The following is a 15,120-nucleotide window of genomic DNA, read 5'->3' as shown; positions in this document are numbered from 1 at the left end:
TTTTTTTTTTTTCATTTGTAATGACACCCCATCCTCCGTTCACCCCCCCCTCCTCACTGGCAGGGGAGAGGGGGACTGTGTAAATATCATAGACGATCTGGAGCATATGTGTGCATCTCTCATGAGGCCAACCACCACCTGATCATCAGACTCATCTTTTCATCCTTCTCTCTTTTTATTCCCCTCGTCCTTGCTCTCCCCACCCCCCTCCCACCTCTCCTTCTTTACACCCGTCTCCCCTCTCCTCATTTCCTCCTGTCCAAATTCATCTCCCTCCAAGTTGTCTCTCCATTTTTTTCCCTCTCCCCTCCTCCTCCCGCTCGTTCCCCTGCTGTTTATCTCCACTGCCGCTCCGTCCCGATGCAGTGCGTTTAACCACTTTGTTCCCCTTTAAGATAAAGATAATTAAATCAGCAGCTAAATGAGTGAGAGTGTGCTGCTGGCCTCACCATGCTACTGCTTTGATGTTCTATTTCAGCGCGATAGTATCAACACCAACTCATCAGTTCCAAACTACTGTGTGCACACGCTCGCACACATACCTGTATGCATTCATGCATTCACACGCCACGTTCCACCTACCACCTCCTCAGCCAACACACAAAGACAGATTTGACATGCTAAGCTCTAGTGTCTCAAGCTTTATTTCCTGTGATCCAACCACAGCATTCTTTACTGTTGCTCTCACCCACTTCTCTTTCCTCTTCCCTCTCCAGACCTCTCCATCTCTCTCTTTTCTAATCTCAAACCGCTCTCTCTCTTTTCTCTCTCCCCCGCCCCCTTCCTCCTGATCAGCAGGTTGCTAGGCAACTGTGCTCCATTGATCTAGAGGAGCATGATGACAAGCTCACATAACTGTCATGAGCGTGCACACACGTGCACACACACACACATGTATGGGCACAGATATGAACACACACATTGTTATCGGTGATATCTAGTAGCACCTTTAGAATGAAGGCGTCCTTACTTATCTGATAAGGATGAGGAATGGGAGGAGAGAGGGAGGAGGGACAGAGTGATACAAATGACAGAAGAGGAGGTGGTGGAGGAGGAGAGAATGGTTCTTTATGTTGCTTACCTACTTATACCCTCCTTCCGCCGTCTCCATCCTTCTTCCCTGTTCCTTCCTCTAGTTTTCCCTCTAACCCTTTGCCTTCCATGGAAAACAATTACCTTCCAGGGTGGCCCCGGCTAGATTTCCAATCTGACCCATCCCACAGTCATGGCCACAGGCCACCTCATCATCACGAGCCACAAACTGGTTCCATTCCATTTGCGCCTCCACTTCAGCGCTTATTACACACACTATCACAATAAAATGAAACAAGAAGAGGAGATGGTGAAAGAGAGGGAGGCAGAGTCTATATGTCAGGTCCAAGGCTGTGTTGTGAAATGGACGACTTTTCATTTAACGATAATGCAAATGTCAATATGAGTACTAATACTAAGAGTGGGAAATCACATCTGTGTTGCCAGGTTAAGTGATGCGTTCATTCATCCTACAGTCTTGAAGGTTTTACATCAAGGAACCCTGCCAAGGACTTACCACCATTTTCTAGTTTCAAAAGATAAAGATTTTCGTCGAAGAAATATGCTTATTTGCTTTTTTGCCAAGACGGAAGGATAGAAATAATCAAAGACAAAAGTTACAACCTTAGAATAGACACTATCTATCTATCTAAAAGAAATCATAGAAATCATGGAACAGTGACATAATTACTGAAAACACAGGCAATTTATTTTAAGATGAGAAAACATGATCACAGGGAATAGATATTTAAAGGTAACTTTACAATCCGAAATAGAATTAAGGTGCCACAGTCAGCAGCTGAGCTTAGCTAAGCATAAAGATTGCTAACAGAGGGAAACAGCTAGCCCCCCTCTGTCCAAAAGTAGAACAATCCATATACAGGAACTTCATAAGCTAACTAACTGACATATTGTTTTATCTGTACAAACACATAGGGTGATGAACAGTTGTGGGGCAGCGGTGGCTCAGGAGGTAGAGGTGGTCGACCACTACTCAAACAGTTGGTGGTTCAATCTCTTGCATGCCAAAGTGTACTCGGGCAAGAAACTGAAGCCCGGCTGTGGTGTGAGTGAATGATGTAAACAGAAGCTATCAATAAATACAATCCATTTTATGAGGGGCGAGGTATTATTTCCCATTGCTGGTTTTACACTATGGTTTTTGTATAGATTAAACAAACTATGCATCAGTTAATGAGCTTTATAGAGGCTAGTCGGCTGAGCAGCTCCCCTCTTCTAGACTTTAAGCGAACTAATCAGCTCCTGGCAGTAGCTCAAAATTTGACATGCAAACATAAAATATTTTTGATCTTCTCATCCCTAGCAAATAATCTTTCTTTTCCTAACGCGCTGCTGTGTCTCATGCAGCAAACATCTTGTTTTCGCAGGATGGCCCTTTAATCAATGGCCCTTTGTAAGTGATGTGAAATTCTGTAATCAACAAAGAGTAGAGCATATAATCGACATTCAAAACCACTGAAATGATATTCAGTCACTCCATCAGGGAAGAATAAAATGAGCCTGTTTCATCTGAGCAGTCGCTGATTATTAATCTTAAAAGTCAAATATAAAATTCATATATAAGATACAACATGTATGTTTTCCACCAACAGAACAAACAACCATTATATGAAATGTATGGAAATGATACAAAGAAAACACCACAAACAACTGACTTCACTTCCTTTTGGCATTTCATCAATGTTTTCCTTTTGTGTTTGATGATGTGTGTGCTCTACGGTAGTCAGATGCTCACTACTTTTCCCCTTGCTATCACGAGTCCTGTAAAGCACGCAACTAAATATGTTGTTTATCTGTGCCCTTTAGAACAACATGTAGAAGTGTTACCTAATTGAGAAAAAGGAGTAGACAAAAAATTATTAATGACATAATAATTCCTCTCTGGACTTTCTGTGAGCACTTTATCATAAACTGCTTCGATCTCACAGATGGGAACGATAAACATGGCTGCGGTTGAGGTTTACACGCAAAGACTTGTATCTGTAAAGATCCCTGCAACAACAGAACACTATAAATAATAATGGATCTGCAAAATTTAGGATTTTTAATATTAATCGATTGAATGTTTTCACAAATTTACATTTTTTCTCCAGTAATGTAAGATTATTCATCTTTATTAAACTGAACACACAGTGCAGCTTGTCATGCAGCAGACAATCATTTGGCTCCTGCAGCCTCATGCTGTGCACATGCAAAACATACTAAATCTACAGTTTGAATACAAACAGGGAGGAGTGAGAATGAGGCTCTTCACAAGGCTGAGACAGAGAAAGAAAAATGAGTCATTCAGCCATGGGCCTTGAGGTGCATTAGTAAAAAGACTACAAGACAAAATCTAAGGATAAAAAGACTTTCTCGATATGAAATTAACTGAAGTCAGAAGCAAATATGGTGTGTGAGTATCTGTGAAGCGCTTAAAGATGTTCAGCTCAGTGAGATCAAGTTGGAAAATAGATTCTGTAAGATGTAATGTGATGTGAACCTTCAAGAGGCTATCAGGATGCTCCTATGGGCCACAAACTGCCCCAATGACTCATTTGATTCAGATGATCTCAGGTAAACAGTCACATATAAAAGAGATGAATCACAGATTTGATCTGAAATAGTTGGTACAGCAAGAGAAGTAAATGTTATTTTTTTCAACTCCTCTGTCAAGTGTCCGGAGCAAAATGTTCTGTCTCCATCCACAGAGACACACTCGCTTTCATCATATCAAATCAGTCCTCTTCACCTGCCAAGCTCAGCATATTCACTGACAGCACAATTCTTGTTCATCAGCGTCACACTCCTCTCTGCTTCTAGATCCAACACACTGGTAAAGCTCCAGATAAGATTCAGGGCGGTCTCTTGGCAGAAATGGAATATAATGTCCAGAATTAAGATTTCACCGACAGACACTAGGAATTGTTGTGTTTTCATTATATGTACATAAAGTCCAACATGCTCCGACAGCATCCCAGAATAAAAAACAAACACTGACTCTATAGAAGGCCTTTCGTGTCTTAATGTTACCTGTTGGCCACTGTAGATTCCACGTAAATGCTTTGCAGGGGCGGGAGAGGCGATATTTGCTCAGCTATAACATCAACCAATCCCACTGAAGCTTTAGGATGATAAAAGGAATACAATGGAAAGAGAAAGAACATTTTAATGAATCCCCACTCTCTAACACCTCCTCATCTCAGTTCTCCTCCCCCACTACACTTCTCTATCTGACTTCAGTACAGACTCCGGCAGCTTTTTGCTGGCTCTTCTCCAGCAATTATCTGGTTGGTTCCACTCTGACGCAACTCAGACTCCACTCATCGTCCTCCTCGTCATCAGCTCCTGCTTCCTAAGTGGAAAGCCAGGCTCTTGCTCTCTCCGTTTCTCCGACTTCGACTCCTACTCATCTCCAGAGTAGGCTTCAGCTCCAGCTTTGCTCAAATTTGTCTCTGGCATCCGCTCAATCTCCGTTCAATCTCTTCAGCGGCTCTTCAGCCAGATTGGCACCAGCACCGACTTTGTGCTGATATGGCCATGACTCCACTTTGGCCCTGATCCCATTTTGACTCCATGCCAGCTTTCCACCAACTCTGGCTCTGACTCATCTCTGCCCTTAAACCTAAGACCCAAGCGAATGCCATCTTCCATCCAGAAGCTCTGACTGTACAATACTTAGACTTTAACTTCTTACCAAAGTTCTGCCTGAATAGTTACCAGTGATGCAGCCTTTTCAGGGTGAGTTCTCAGATAGCAATGTTGGTCGGTCCACCACTTTAGTCCAGACTAAATTATATCGACAACTATTACATTTACTTAATGTGGACGAACCTTACAACTCGGAGGGTTCCCCAACTTTTCCTCCAGTGCCACCATGAAGGTGACAATCGTCGCTTTAAGTTAAATGTTTCAACAACTACTGAATGGCTTCCAATGAAATTTGAATGGAGGCATGTAATGTTTTTTTATATTCATTTTTTTGTGAACTATCCCTTTAAGTCCAGTCATATATATATATTGTTTTCATTCTGTTGTTGTTTCACTCAGAGCTGGATCATAACCTCTGCTGTTTCATTAAAAATAAGATTTACATTCTTCCATTTCATATGTCCCACAAGTCCCTGTGCAATTTGTACTGCAGAGTCTGTCACATAGTCAGCTGATCCCAACTTCCATGACATGACTATTTTAAATTGGGCAATCCTGCAGCCAGGAAACTTAAAGGGGGTCCCTTCTGATCAGTCGCCTCTAATACTTCATGGTTCTCACTCAAACATGCTGATACAGTTATACACTTTGGATAAGCTTGAGGAGGCTTTAGTGTATTTGATTCCATTGCTGTGACTGGACTTAAGCCTTATTTATGGGGGAAATATCTTAAATCCCCTCAGTGATGTTGGTTACAAGTGCAGGAACATGCATCTGTGTATATTTACCGACTCATCTTATGGAGGAAGAAAGAAAATATATTTTGGATGATTTGACAGTGAAAAAAAACAATTTAGACATTTAATTCATAAAACTTGAAAAATAAATTGGCATTCTTATTGTTTGATATTAGCCAATTATTAAAAGCAGCATGTGGTTCCTCTTATCATGTAGTATAAAACAAATTAAAATTATCAGAAATAAAATTTGTGTATTAAAACTTATTTTTTCTCCATACATCCGTTTAAATGTCACAGTTAAAAGACCTCTCACAAATTATGTTTGGGTTTTTTTCAGAAATAATCAAATTGTGAAAATGTGTTTTAACAGAAGCTCCTATCATCCCATTGCTAAAAAATGTTTGGCTTCTGTAGCTGATAAGAAAAAAGCGAACACAGCGTTAATCATCTATGGAACTTTGATCATAATTTCTATTATTACACCAACAATGTTTGAAGACCGAGGAAGAATATCAGTCATGGCAAAGTGAACATGATTCCCCACTCATCCTATTATTCTAATTTTTCAGTGCTTGTGCTGCTGGGACATTTAGTTTTGCAGTCTCAGTGTTTAAACTTGGTCAAAACAGATAATACTGACCTGCTAATAATGTTCTTTTTTATCTTACAGCCCTGCATTATTATCATTCTGAGTTTTTTTATTTTACACCAGAATACAATCACATTTCTGGGCCAGAGCAACAGTGGTGATATATGTGGCAGCTTTCACAAAGCCTGTGTGTGAGTCTCCTGGGAGAAATCTCCAGAGTCATATGAGCAGTTCAGGATCAAGCAGTCTGAGCCCAAAATGGCCCACTCTGCTCTGCTCTCTACACATGGTGGACCTTTATGGCTCAGCTGGACAATTCCTCACCGTGGCTGAGATTGAGTCAGAGGTTCAAGAGCTGTTTTTGCCCGTGTGTGTGTGAAACCACTGCTGCAGGAACGAGTCAATACGGAGGAGACCTTTAGATGGGTTTTGTGGACCTCAGTCCCTGCAAGAGAACAACTACATATTGGAGGTTAGTCAGATGATGCAGGTGGATGGTGGGAGAAAAAAACAAGTTCCACCATCTGAAGAAATCTCTTTTCAAAGCTCGACCAGAGGGAGGCAGAGAGGTGAGGGAGGTAGAGATGATGTCAACATGTTTGTAAGGATGGGCTGAAAGAGAAGCAGCAGCAGGGTGTCGCTCACTCCGAGCAATAACAAGGACTGAATTGACTGAAGTTGGCCCGAGTTCAACATAACCTCTCACATACACTTCAGTCTGAAAGAAAATCCTGGGTGTTGAAGGCTCCATTCAGTGAAGCACCATGTAACTGACTTATAGAGAATAAGGTCCTGGCACTAACTATTTGAAAAATCTCCAACATATTTGATATTATCAAGAAAATCCACTCAGAGCAGCGAGAACAAATATGACACTGTGTCACTCAACTTAAAGGGACACTGCAGCAATTTGGTATCACTAAGTAAGGGGACTTGCTTAAAAAAGATCAAGGTAGCAGAGGATGGATTACCTGATTTTGAATCAATCTTAAACATAAAATATATATATTCTGCCACCACAGGTCTTGCAATTAAAACCATAACTAGACAATAGTTTGATAAAGTTGTGAAGCAATGTGGGATCCTGGGATTTGTTGTCTTCACCACCATTGCCCATTGAAAATCTTCCTGACATGACTCAGAATGAGGTAATGTATTAAAGTTTTATTTACGTTACCCAGCAAACATGGCTGTGAATTATCAAGACCCATTATGAGTGACCAATATAAACAGTGGAAGGAAAAACTAGCCAACTGGTTAGCACCGTGTTTTCCATTTATCGTACGTTGTTTGCCCCGGAAGTTATTGCAGAGATTAAAAAAAAGCCACAGGTAAAGCGAATATGACAACATGTGTGAAAAAAGTGAAACATCTTATTACTTGGAGTAAATTATAGATTTCTCTGGATTTGTACATTTTAGATAATCTACATGAGGCAACAAAATAGACATAGGACTGGTTGTTTTTAGAAATTGAATAAAGAACTTAACTTAATGTTGTCAGCTCTCAAGCTGACTGAGTGGATCAGTAAAACGTTCTTTGAAAATACAGTTAAAACAAAATACCAAATCTTGCAATGCAACTACATTACACTCTTGTGTTTATGTAACAGAACATGATCTGTATTTTATAATTAACAGTACAAAGTGAAACCACAAACCTTAAACAAGGTTTGATGTGTGAAATCGGTGGAAGAGACACCAAATGAGATGCTGTTGGGACTTTCATAAATGAAAGGGAGCAGGTACAAATGGAAAAATGAAACAAACTATAGAGGAAAGTGGTGGAGTAAAGCTCTATCTTGGTCACCTCCCTAATGAATAAACAGAAGAGCTCTGCAGGAGGAGAAAAATAAGGTTTAGGAACGGCTCTGGAGTTGGAGAAGGAACATAAAAAGAGGTGGAGCGCAGGGAAAAGAGAGCGAAAATGAAAGGATGTGCTTGTCAGGGAGGAAGAGGGCCTGAGAGAATAAAGTGAATCTAATGGAACACGTATAGAGAAAAACAGATGGAGACAGACACGAGAGCAGAGCCACCTGTGCATAACAGCATTAATGATGTGTTAGTAGAGCAACTCTTTTGATTACATCAACAATAAACGGTGAATTACAGTAGATTTAACTAATGTATGAAATTTTTTCATGACTTTATGATCAATTATTTATATATATATAATGCTGTATATATTATAGCATCTGATTATTTGTATTTCTTACACAGTCATGAACTCCGTCATGAACCCAGGTCTAAAGATTGTATCGATTGCTTTACACACCTCTGAAATAGCCAACATGTATGAAATAAAAAACAACATTAAGTCAATCTTTCATACTTATATATAATATGTGTGAACTGTAATGGAGGAAATTCAGTTTAATTTTATAAAAACATTGATCTTCACTGCAGATAAACCAGATAGAATGAACACAATGTTTTTTAAACTTCACTCTGCACCATTGACTGTTGATAAAAAGCTCTGTACACAACGTTCAACACACAAACTATAACAAAGTGACAGTATATTGTGGAACTGTTTGAGAAGTTCTCACTAATGACAAGGAATGATTCTGAAGTAGCTCCGGAGCATTAACACAAGAGAACAGGCAGGTTTAGAAGGAGCACTGCACTACTTTGTACAAATGCAGATAGAAGAACAGAACGTTTGCCTCGAAATTCTATTCACATTCAACCCCCTGGAGTTTTCTTCATATTTACTGTAAGATGTTTGTCTCCCACCTTCCAGACAAGAGTTAACAAATACACATAGACGCAAACATCCTGCACGTTTTCCTCAGAGCAGAGCAAATAAAACATATCACTCATCGAAAAAAACAAACAGGCAGTTTACATTTTCATTACATTTCTATGCTGTTCGTCTCTATAATGAACTATATGTCAGAAAGCAACACAATAAAGTATTGCTAGGGTAATGTGTACCAGTCGGGGACAAATACTGCACAAAAATATAAGCCTGTGGTACAGCTTGTACAACGTTTTGTGGTGTTTGTTCACATATGAATGAAATAACAATTATAATAGATTTAGGGTATTTGGGGAAAGATTTGTTGTCCACATCAGTAAGTGCTTCTCTGAGCCACTCTAGAAGGTTATACTTGATATAAATAGCTCATTATTTTCACCATAGGGAACATAAAGTAGTTGAAACTGCTGCTTTAAATAACCCTAACAACCTGCTTTAAATTACAGGAAGTGTTGTAACAGTAATTTAAGCAAAGCACAAGAGGGTAAATAAGTAAGGACATGTTTTTACGTTGGTGGCCTATGATTTCAAGAGCATTGAAAGTGAATGTTTTTCTATTTTTATTTTTACTTCACACCTAAGACGTGATACTCTGCAGATGGCCAGTGACGACTCCACCACAGCAGGTGAGGTTTGGATGTGTTTTAATGATGGCGCCTTTATGGCAGATGTGTCCCTCAGTCAAGCTGTGGATGTTAACCACAGATCTGCCTCTTCACACTTGAGGTTGGTTAAATTACATGAAAATGTTTCTTGGCTTCTCTCAGAGGCAGAGGAATGAGTAGTTGGCTGATGTCGTCCACTTGATTTGGATCCGTATCAGTGCTCACGTTGCATTAATGAAGAGCTCGTTATTTGGGAGGGAGAGACACAATGATGTACTGCAGGGGAAACAGAAACTCAGCACCCCCTGGTGTCAAGATGGAAAACCCATATTCCCTCTGTTATCTGTCCCAGTTCATTCCGACAAACAAAAACACACAATTAGACGTTCATTGAAAGTCAATTAATGGCTGCATTTCAAAGGTGGCCTTCAGGAAGATATAGGGGCTTAGTTTAATTAAGACATCATTTAGCTCATTAGAATGAGAATTAAACCATTTCTGAGACCTAAATGAGGCTTCTAGTGAATGGAACTTCAAGAGGCTGGAGAGAGCAGTCAAAGCGTTTCTGCTTTACATAGAAACATCAGAGGTAAAAGATATTTTGGCAAAATATTCTTCATACATGTCTGTGGGTTTATAAGGATTTCAAGGTCTGCTGCAAACTAAAACAAAAATGTTAAAACCTAAAAGTATAAAAGACAATAAAACCAACCATAGTGATATATGTGTTATTATTATGATAATACTGTGTTATTACCATCATCATCATCATTATAAAATGTGATGTGGTGTATTATGAGGACCATAATTTTCCTTATGGTTAATATTGTAAATATGATAATTGGCATCATGTTTTACTGTTATTATTAACAGTGTTGTTGTTACTAACAATATTATTATTATTAATATCATCGTTATATTACTGTGGCAAAAAAGCATTTTATTATTGTTATAATTATCATTTTTAGCTTCATAATTTCCCCTATTGTCATTATTGTTAACATCATTATTGGCATCATGTTTTACTGTTATTAATAATGTATTTTTTACATTATTATTATCATATTATAGTTTTTTAAATCATATTTCATTGTTGCTACAAATACAATGTGCTGTAAAGAAGTAACATTTTTACAAGTTTTATTTTGGAGAACAACCCTCCTAGTTAAAATGTACTTATTTGTCCGGAAGTAGAGTATATTCTGAAAGTCATGGAGCGGAAGTGCTGACGCAGTGCACGTGTCTTGACAGTGTTGTATGTTGTAAACGTATAATAGCTCCGTTAGCATCATGTTAGCATCATGTTAGCACCATGTTGAAGCGGTCACACATTCATCCAGTGATCACCTGCTCTCGTTACATGTTAAACACGTCCCCGGCGGAGATGCTGTGACCCGCGGTGTGAAGTGAACTCACCTCCGGGCTGAAGACGTCTCCTCCCGCCCTCCTACCCGCCTCCGGCTATCCTCTACCGGGTCGTCTCCGGCTCCAGGTCCCGTCATGTGGGTGTTCGGTTACGGCTCCCTGATCTGGAAGGTGGACTTCCCCTATGAAGAGAAGAAGATCGGCTTCATTCGAGGCTTCAGCCGCCGGTTCTGGCAGGGAAGCACCGACCACCGGGGAGTACCGGGAAAGGTAAGCGAACTCACCTCGTTGATCTGTGGACGTTGTGAATTTGGGACTCGAACATGTACGAAAGAGCTCAGTTACACATTTACTGTACGTACCACCGACCGGTACTGAATAACACAAGAAATGACTCAAAGGTCGTTGAGTGTGTAAATATTAAGGGAGTATAATCAATGAACAGAATTTGAATTAAAAGTGTCAGTGTCAGCACCATTCGAATATTTGAGTAATATTGTGATGTTATTACTATTGTGAGGATTTATATAGGTTAAACATTACAGTACACATCTTGTGTTATTCCCTCCTGTCACCCCCATTGTCTATTAACAGTTATAAAGTTTTCCTCTTTTCTTTGTCACTTGTTTTTTCTACATTTATTAATTATTTTAATTAAATTTTGCTTCAGTATTAATATGTGTTTGTGTTTTACAGCCTGGCCGCGTCGTAACACTGGTGGAGGACCCTGAGGTAAACCTTAATAGTACCATTGTTATAGAGCTTCAATTATCAGTTGTTCATTAATTAAGCAGACGTTACTTGTTGAAGTCCTCGTCATGTCCCGATTATTAAGGCCACCCCCTTCATCGGACACGCACTACCCAGCCCACAAAGGAGGTGGTCTTCCTGGGCCGTGTAGACTGAAATGAGGTCTACAGAGTCTTTCCATGTCTTTCTTACTGCTGAGAAACTTTAAATGCCCATTGGTTTTTACCATGTACACCGTTATCTGTTCGGTTGAGTTCAGTTATTATCATTATTGAATACAAATTCTATCAATCGAACAGTCATCACTTTTTTCCGATGTTAAACCGGTTTTCATTCTTTACTCTTTTCTCCCCTCAGGGTTGTGTGTGGGGCGTCGCCTACAAGCTGCCGACGGGCCAAGAGGAAGAAGTGAAGCGCTACCTCGACTACCGAGAAAAAGGTGGCTACCAGGTCATCACAGTGACCTTTCACCCCCGTCCACCCCTCACTCCCCCTCCCAACCAGACGCTGCTCTACATCGGCTCTCAGGACAATCCCGATTACCTCGGCCCCGCCCCTCTGGAGGTTATAGCCAACCAGATCGTCAGCTCCACGGGTCCGAGCGGGCAAAACTCTGAGTACCTTTTTAAGCTTGCCAACGCTGTGAGGACAATTCTGCCTGAGGATTCAGATGAGCACCTGTTTTCTCTGGAAACCCTAGTGAGAGAGAGAATACAAAACGGGAAGTAACACACACTCACGCAGGTTAATTTAGATTAATAATTAGATTAAAAACATGTCCTGCTCAGTTGTGAATTTAAAGATGGATTTAGCAAATAAACTCAGGGTTTATGATGCACTTGGGGCCAATCAGGATGTTTGTGGGGTTCAGAAAACATGTTGACAAAGTCTTGTTCTTATTCCTTTCAATGTCACACTGCAAAGAAATGTCACATTATTATTGTATTTTCTCTCTGTAAAGCGCCTTGGGTACCCTGAAAGGCGCTATACAAACCCAAGTTATTATTATTATTATTACATGCATTAAAAACTCTACACTAACTCTGAGTTACACGCTCTCCACACTCTACGCAAAAAATGTATTAATGTTTGTTGACAGTAGTTTCAAAGTTCGACAAATGTCAAAACAAAGCATTTGATTGTTGATTGATCACAAATATGCTTCGTATAAACGTGTCTGTTTACTCAATGTTCAATATTCAACAACACAAAGCAGGAATGTTTTAATGGAATAAATAATAAATATTCCGAAAACTGAATTCAGATACTTTTGTTCTGGTTTTATGCATTTTAAAGTATAATCACGTGAAGTGTGTCTGCATTGCTGTCACATAATTCCCAATAGGTGCATTTAAAGATTTAAAAAACCCTTTTCCCTCAGTTGTTGATTATTTGTCTATAACACCAGAGAGCCACTGTGAAAAAAACAATACACATGAGTGTTTTAAAGCTAATCGCTTCACCAGGGCTGTGTGGGGGCAACTCCATCAGTTGATTTGTCACACATGTACGTCACCGCAGCTTTTTTTCTCCCTGTCCAACTGAGTCATGTAGTCAAACCAGCAAGAAGATCTCAAGAGGAAAACTGCAGAGAAAAACACAACTGCTGCCAACTTTGGGTGAAGATCATTTCACTTTATAATAGTTTGTCACTTAAATGTAGTTTTGAGAGCATCTAACAAGAAAAGTCAAATGGCTTTGATGATGGCGACGTTAGCTGCAGGCTGGAGGTCATAATTAACATAAACGGGACAATCCAGTTTTTGTTTATAATCTCTCTTCCTCGTGGAAAGCAAACTTCAGGGAAGGTGTCATTAACATAAACGTGACAGTTCAGGACTTAAATGGAAACCTACAAATGTTGACCTGTGATGATATTTAAATTGACATGTGGCCGATGGAAGGAAAAAATACTGGAGGGGACAGGAAGTAAAACAACCATACACACAAAAGACAGGCTACTTCAAAATAAAACAGGAACTAAAAAGAGTCGTTCGAAGAGACCGGCTGTAAAAATAGCGCTTTAATCACATCAAGTGCCCAAGTGCACCTTGTTTATTCCAGACTGTACTTACCTTGTCTCAGTATCTGTACCTATCGGTGTTGCAGCATCAGCTATCAGCTACTTCTCATTCTGCCAGTGCACGTCTCAGCACAGTGAACACATCAGCGTCTCGGCACAGTGAACATATCAAAGTCAACAGCACTGCGTCAGAGAGAGAAATCAACATGCAGAATGAAATACGGTGACAGGTCTATCTGTGATCCCGTTCCTCACTCACTCACTCACTCACTCACTCACACAGTCACCAGTGTTTATTGTCTGGAGCAGCAAATGTTTGGCACAAAACTAAAAACCATCACTACAGAAAGAAACAACTCTCTCTCAGTTACAGTTGTCATGTGGACATGGATGAACCTCAGGTATTTTTTATCAGTTACCCACAGCGAACATATAACATGCCACACTCGTTCATCCTCTCAAATGAAACACGTAACTTTACAAATGATGCAGTACAATACAACACAATGGCTTGTATTGCTTTGGTAATATTATATGATAGCATAATATGAACTATTATTCTTACTGTTGCTGTATATGTACTTAAAAATGTTATTTTAAAAGTATTATGTAGTATTATAAACAGTGTATGTTACAGTTATTAAGCACTTAATGTAATTTTTCTGGTTAATTCTACATATTATTGTCATTATATATGTTTTTCTTCAAATTATTATAATTATATTTTTCTCGTATTATAACCATCGTCTCATGTATTATTGTCAGAAACAGTGATATGAAAAGATGTGGGCCAATCCGTGGCTGAACGTCTATTATCCACAACAATAGCAGTTGTCCTTGTTTTAAATGTTGTGCTGCTGTGATGGTGAAGATTGGCCTCTTGTCATCACTGCAATCACACATTGTGCATTGTGTTCATGAATTGTCTGCATGACGTGCGACAAAGGCGTGTGCAGAACAAGGTCAGCGAGAGTGTGTGCTGCTCCAGGACAAGAGAAGAAGGCTTTGTATCGCGTACGTCTGAGACAAAGAGGAAGCTGAAACGCTGATAAGCATCACAGTTGCTTATCACCGTTTTCTAAAGTCACAGATGACATCCTTTCATTTTTCTTTTTTTTTTGTCCAACCAACAGTAGAAGAATCCAAAGATATTCAGTTTGGAGTAATGCTAAACTTTAATACTGAATACACAGATATTCAGAATTAATAGTGTAGTGTAGTAATAACTGTAATAGTAAAAGTCACTGAGCACTTATTACAAGTAGAGCTTTTTTAAGACTAAGAAAATCCGCTACTACTCCCTAGAAGCTAAATGCTGTTTTGGCAATGACTTAAATTATTGACCTATTATCAGAACTGTTGCCGAACAGTAGAAGTTACAAAGGATAAAATGAACTTTACTCTGCAGCTCTGTGTAAATGTCATCGCTCGCCATTCTAACCTCCGTCTGTTTAATCCTGAATTTATCACGTCGGAGAGAAACATCTTCCTCTCTCTGTGTGCAGAAAACAATCAGCAACTGTTTGTGACATGAAAGTACGCAGATAAACGGCAGATGTTTCACATGATCGGTCGACCCCGGCCAACACGCCACACTCGTTCTTC

General features: G+C 39.7%; 1 protein-coding gene across 1 annotated transcript; it reads left to right on the top strand.

Annotated features, from left to right (window-relative positions):
- The first annotated feature begins 10,574 nt into the window (after positions 1–10,574).
- Positions 10,575–12,751, top strand: chac2 (ChaC, cation transport regulator homolog 2 (E. coli)). The gene is made up of 3 exons (XM_020082943.2): positions 10,575–11,012; positions 11,439–11,474; positions 11,850–12,751. Exons 1-3 carry the CDS (start codon positions 10,878–10,880, stop codon positions 12,219–12,221), a joined length of 543 nt encoding a protein of 180 aa, XP_019938502.1. The 5' UTR covers positions 10,575–10,877; the 3' UTR covers positions 12,222–12,751.
- The last annotated feature ends 2,369 nt before the right edge of the window (positions 12,752–15,120 follow it).

This window comes from Paralichthys olivaceus, chromosome 21 (assembly GCF_024713975.1).
Source record: "Paralichthys olivaceus isolate ysfri-2021 chromosome 21, ASM2471397v2, whole genome shotgun sequence".
Classification (NCBI taxonomy): Eukaryota; Metazoa; Chordata; class Actinopteri; order Pleuronectiformes; family Paralichthyidae; genus Paralichthys; species Paralichthys olivaceus.
The sequence above is the reverse complement of the archived record's forward strand: the minus strand, read 5'-3'. Positions and strand labels throughout refer to the sequence as shown.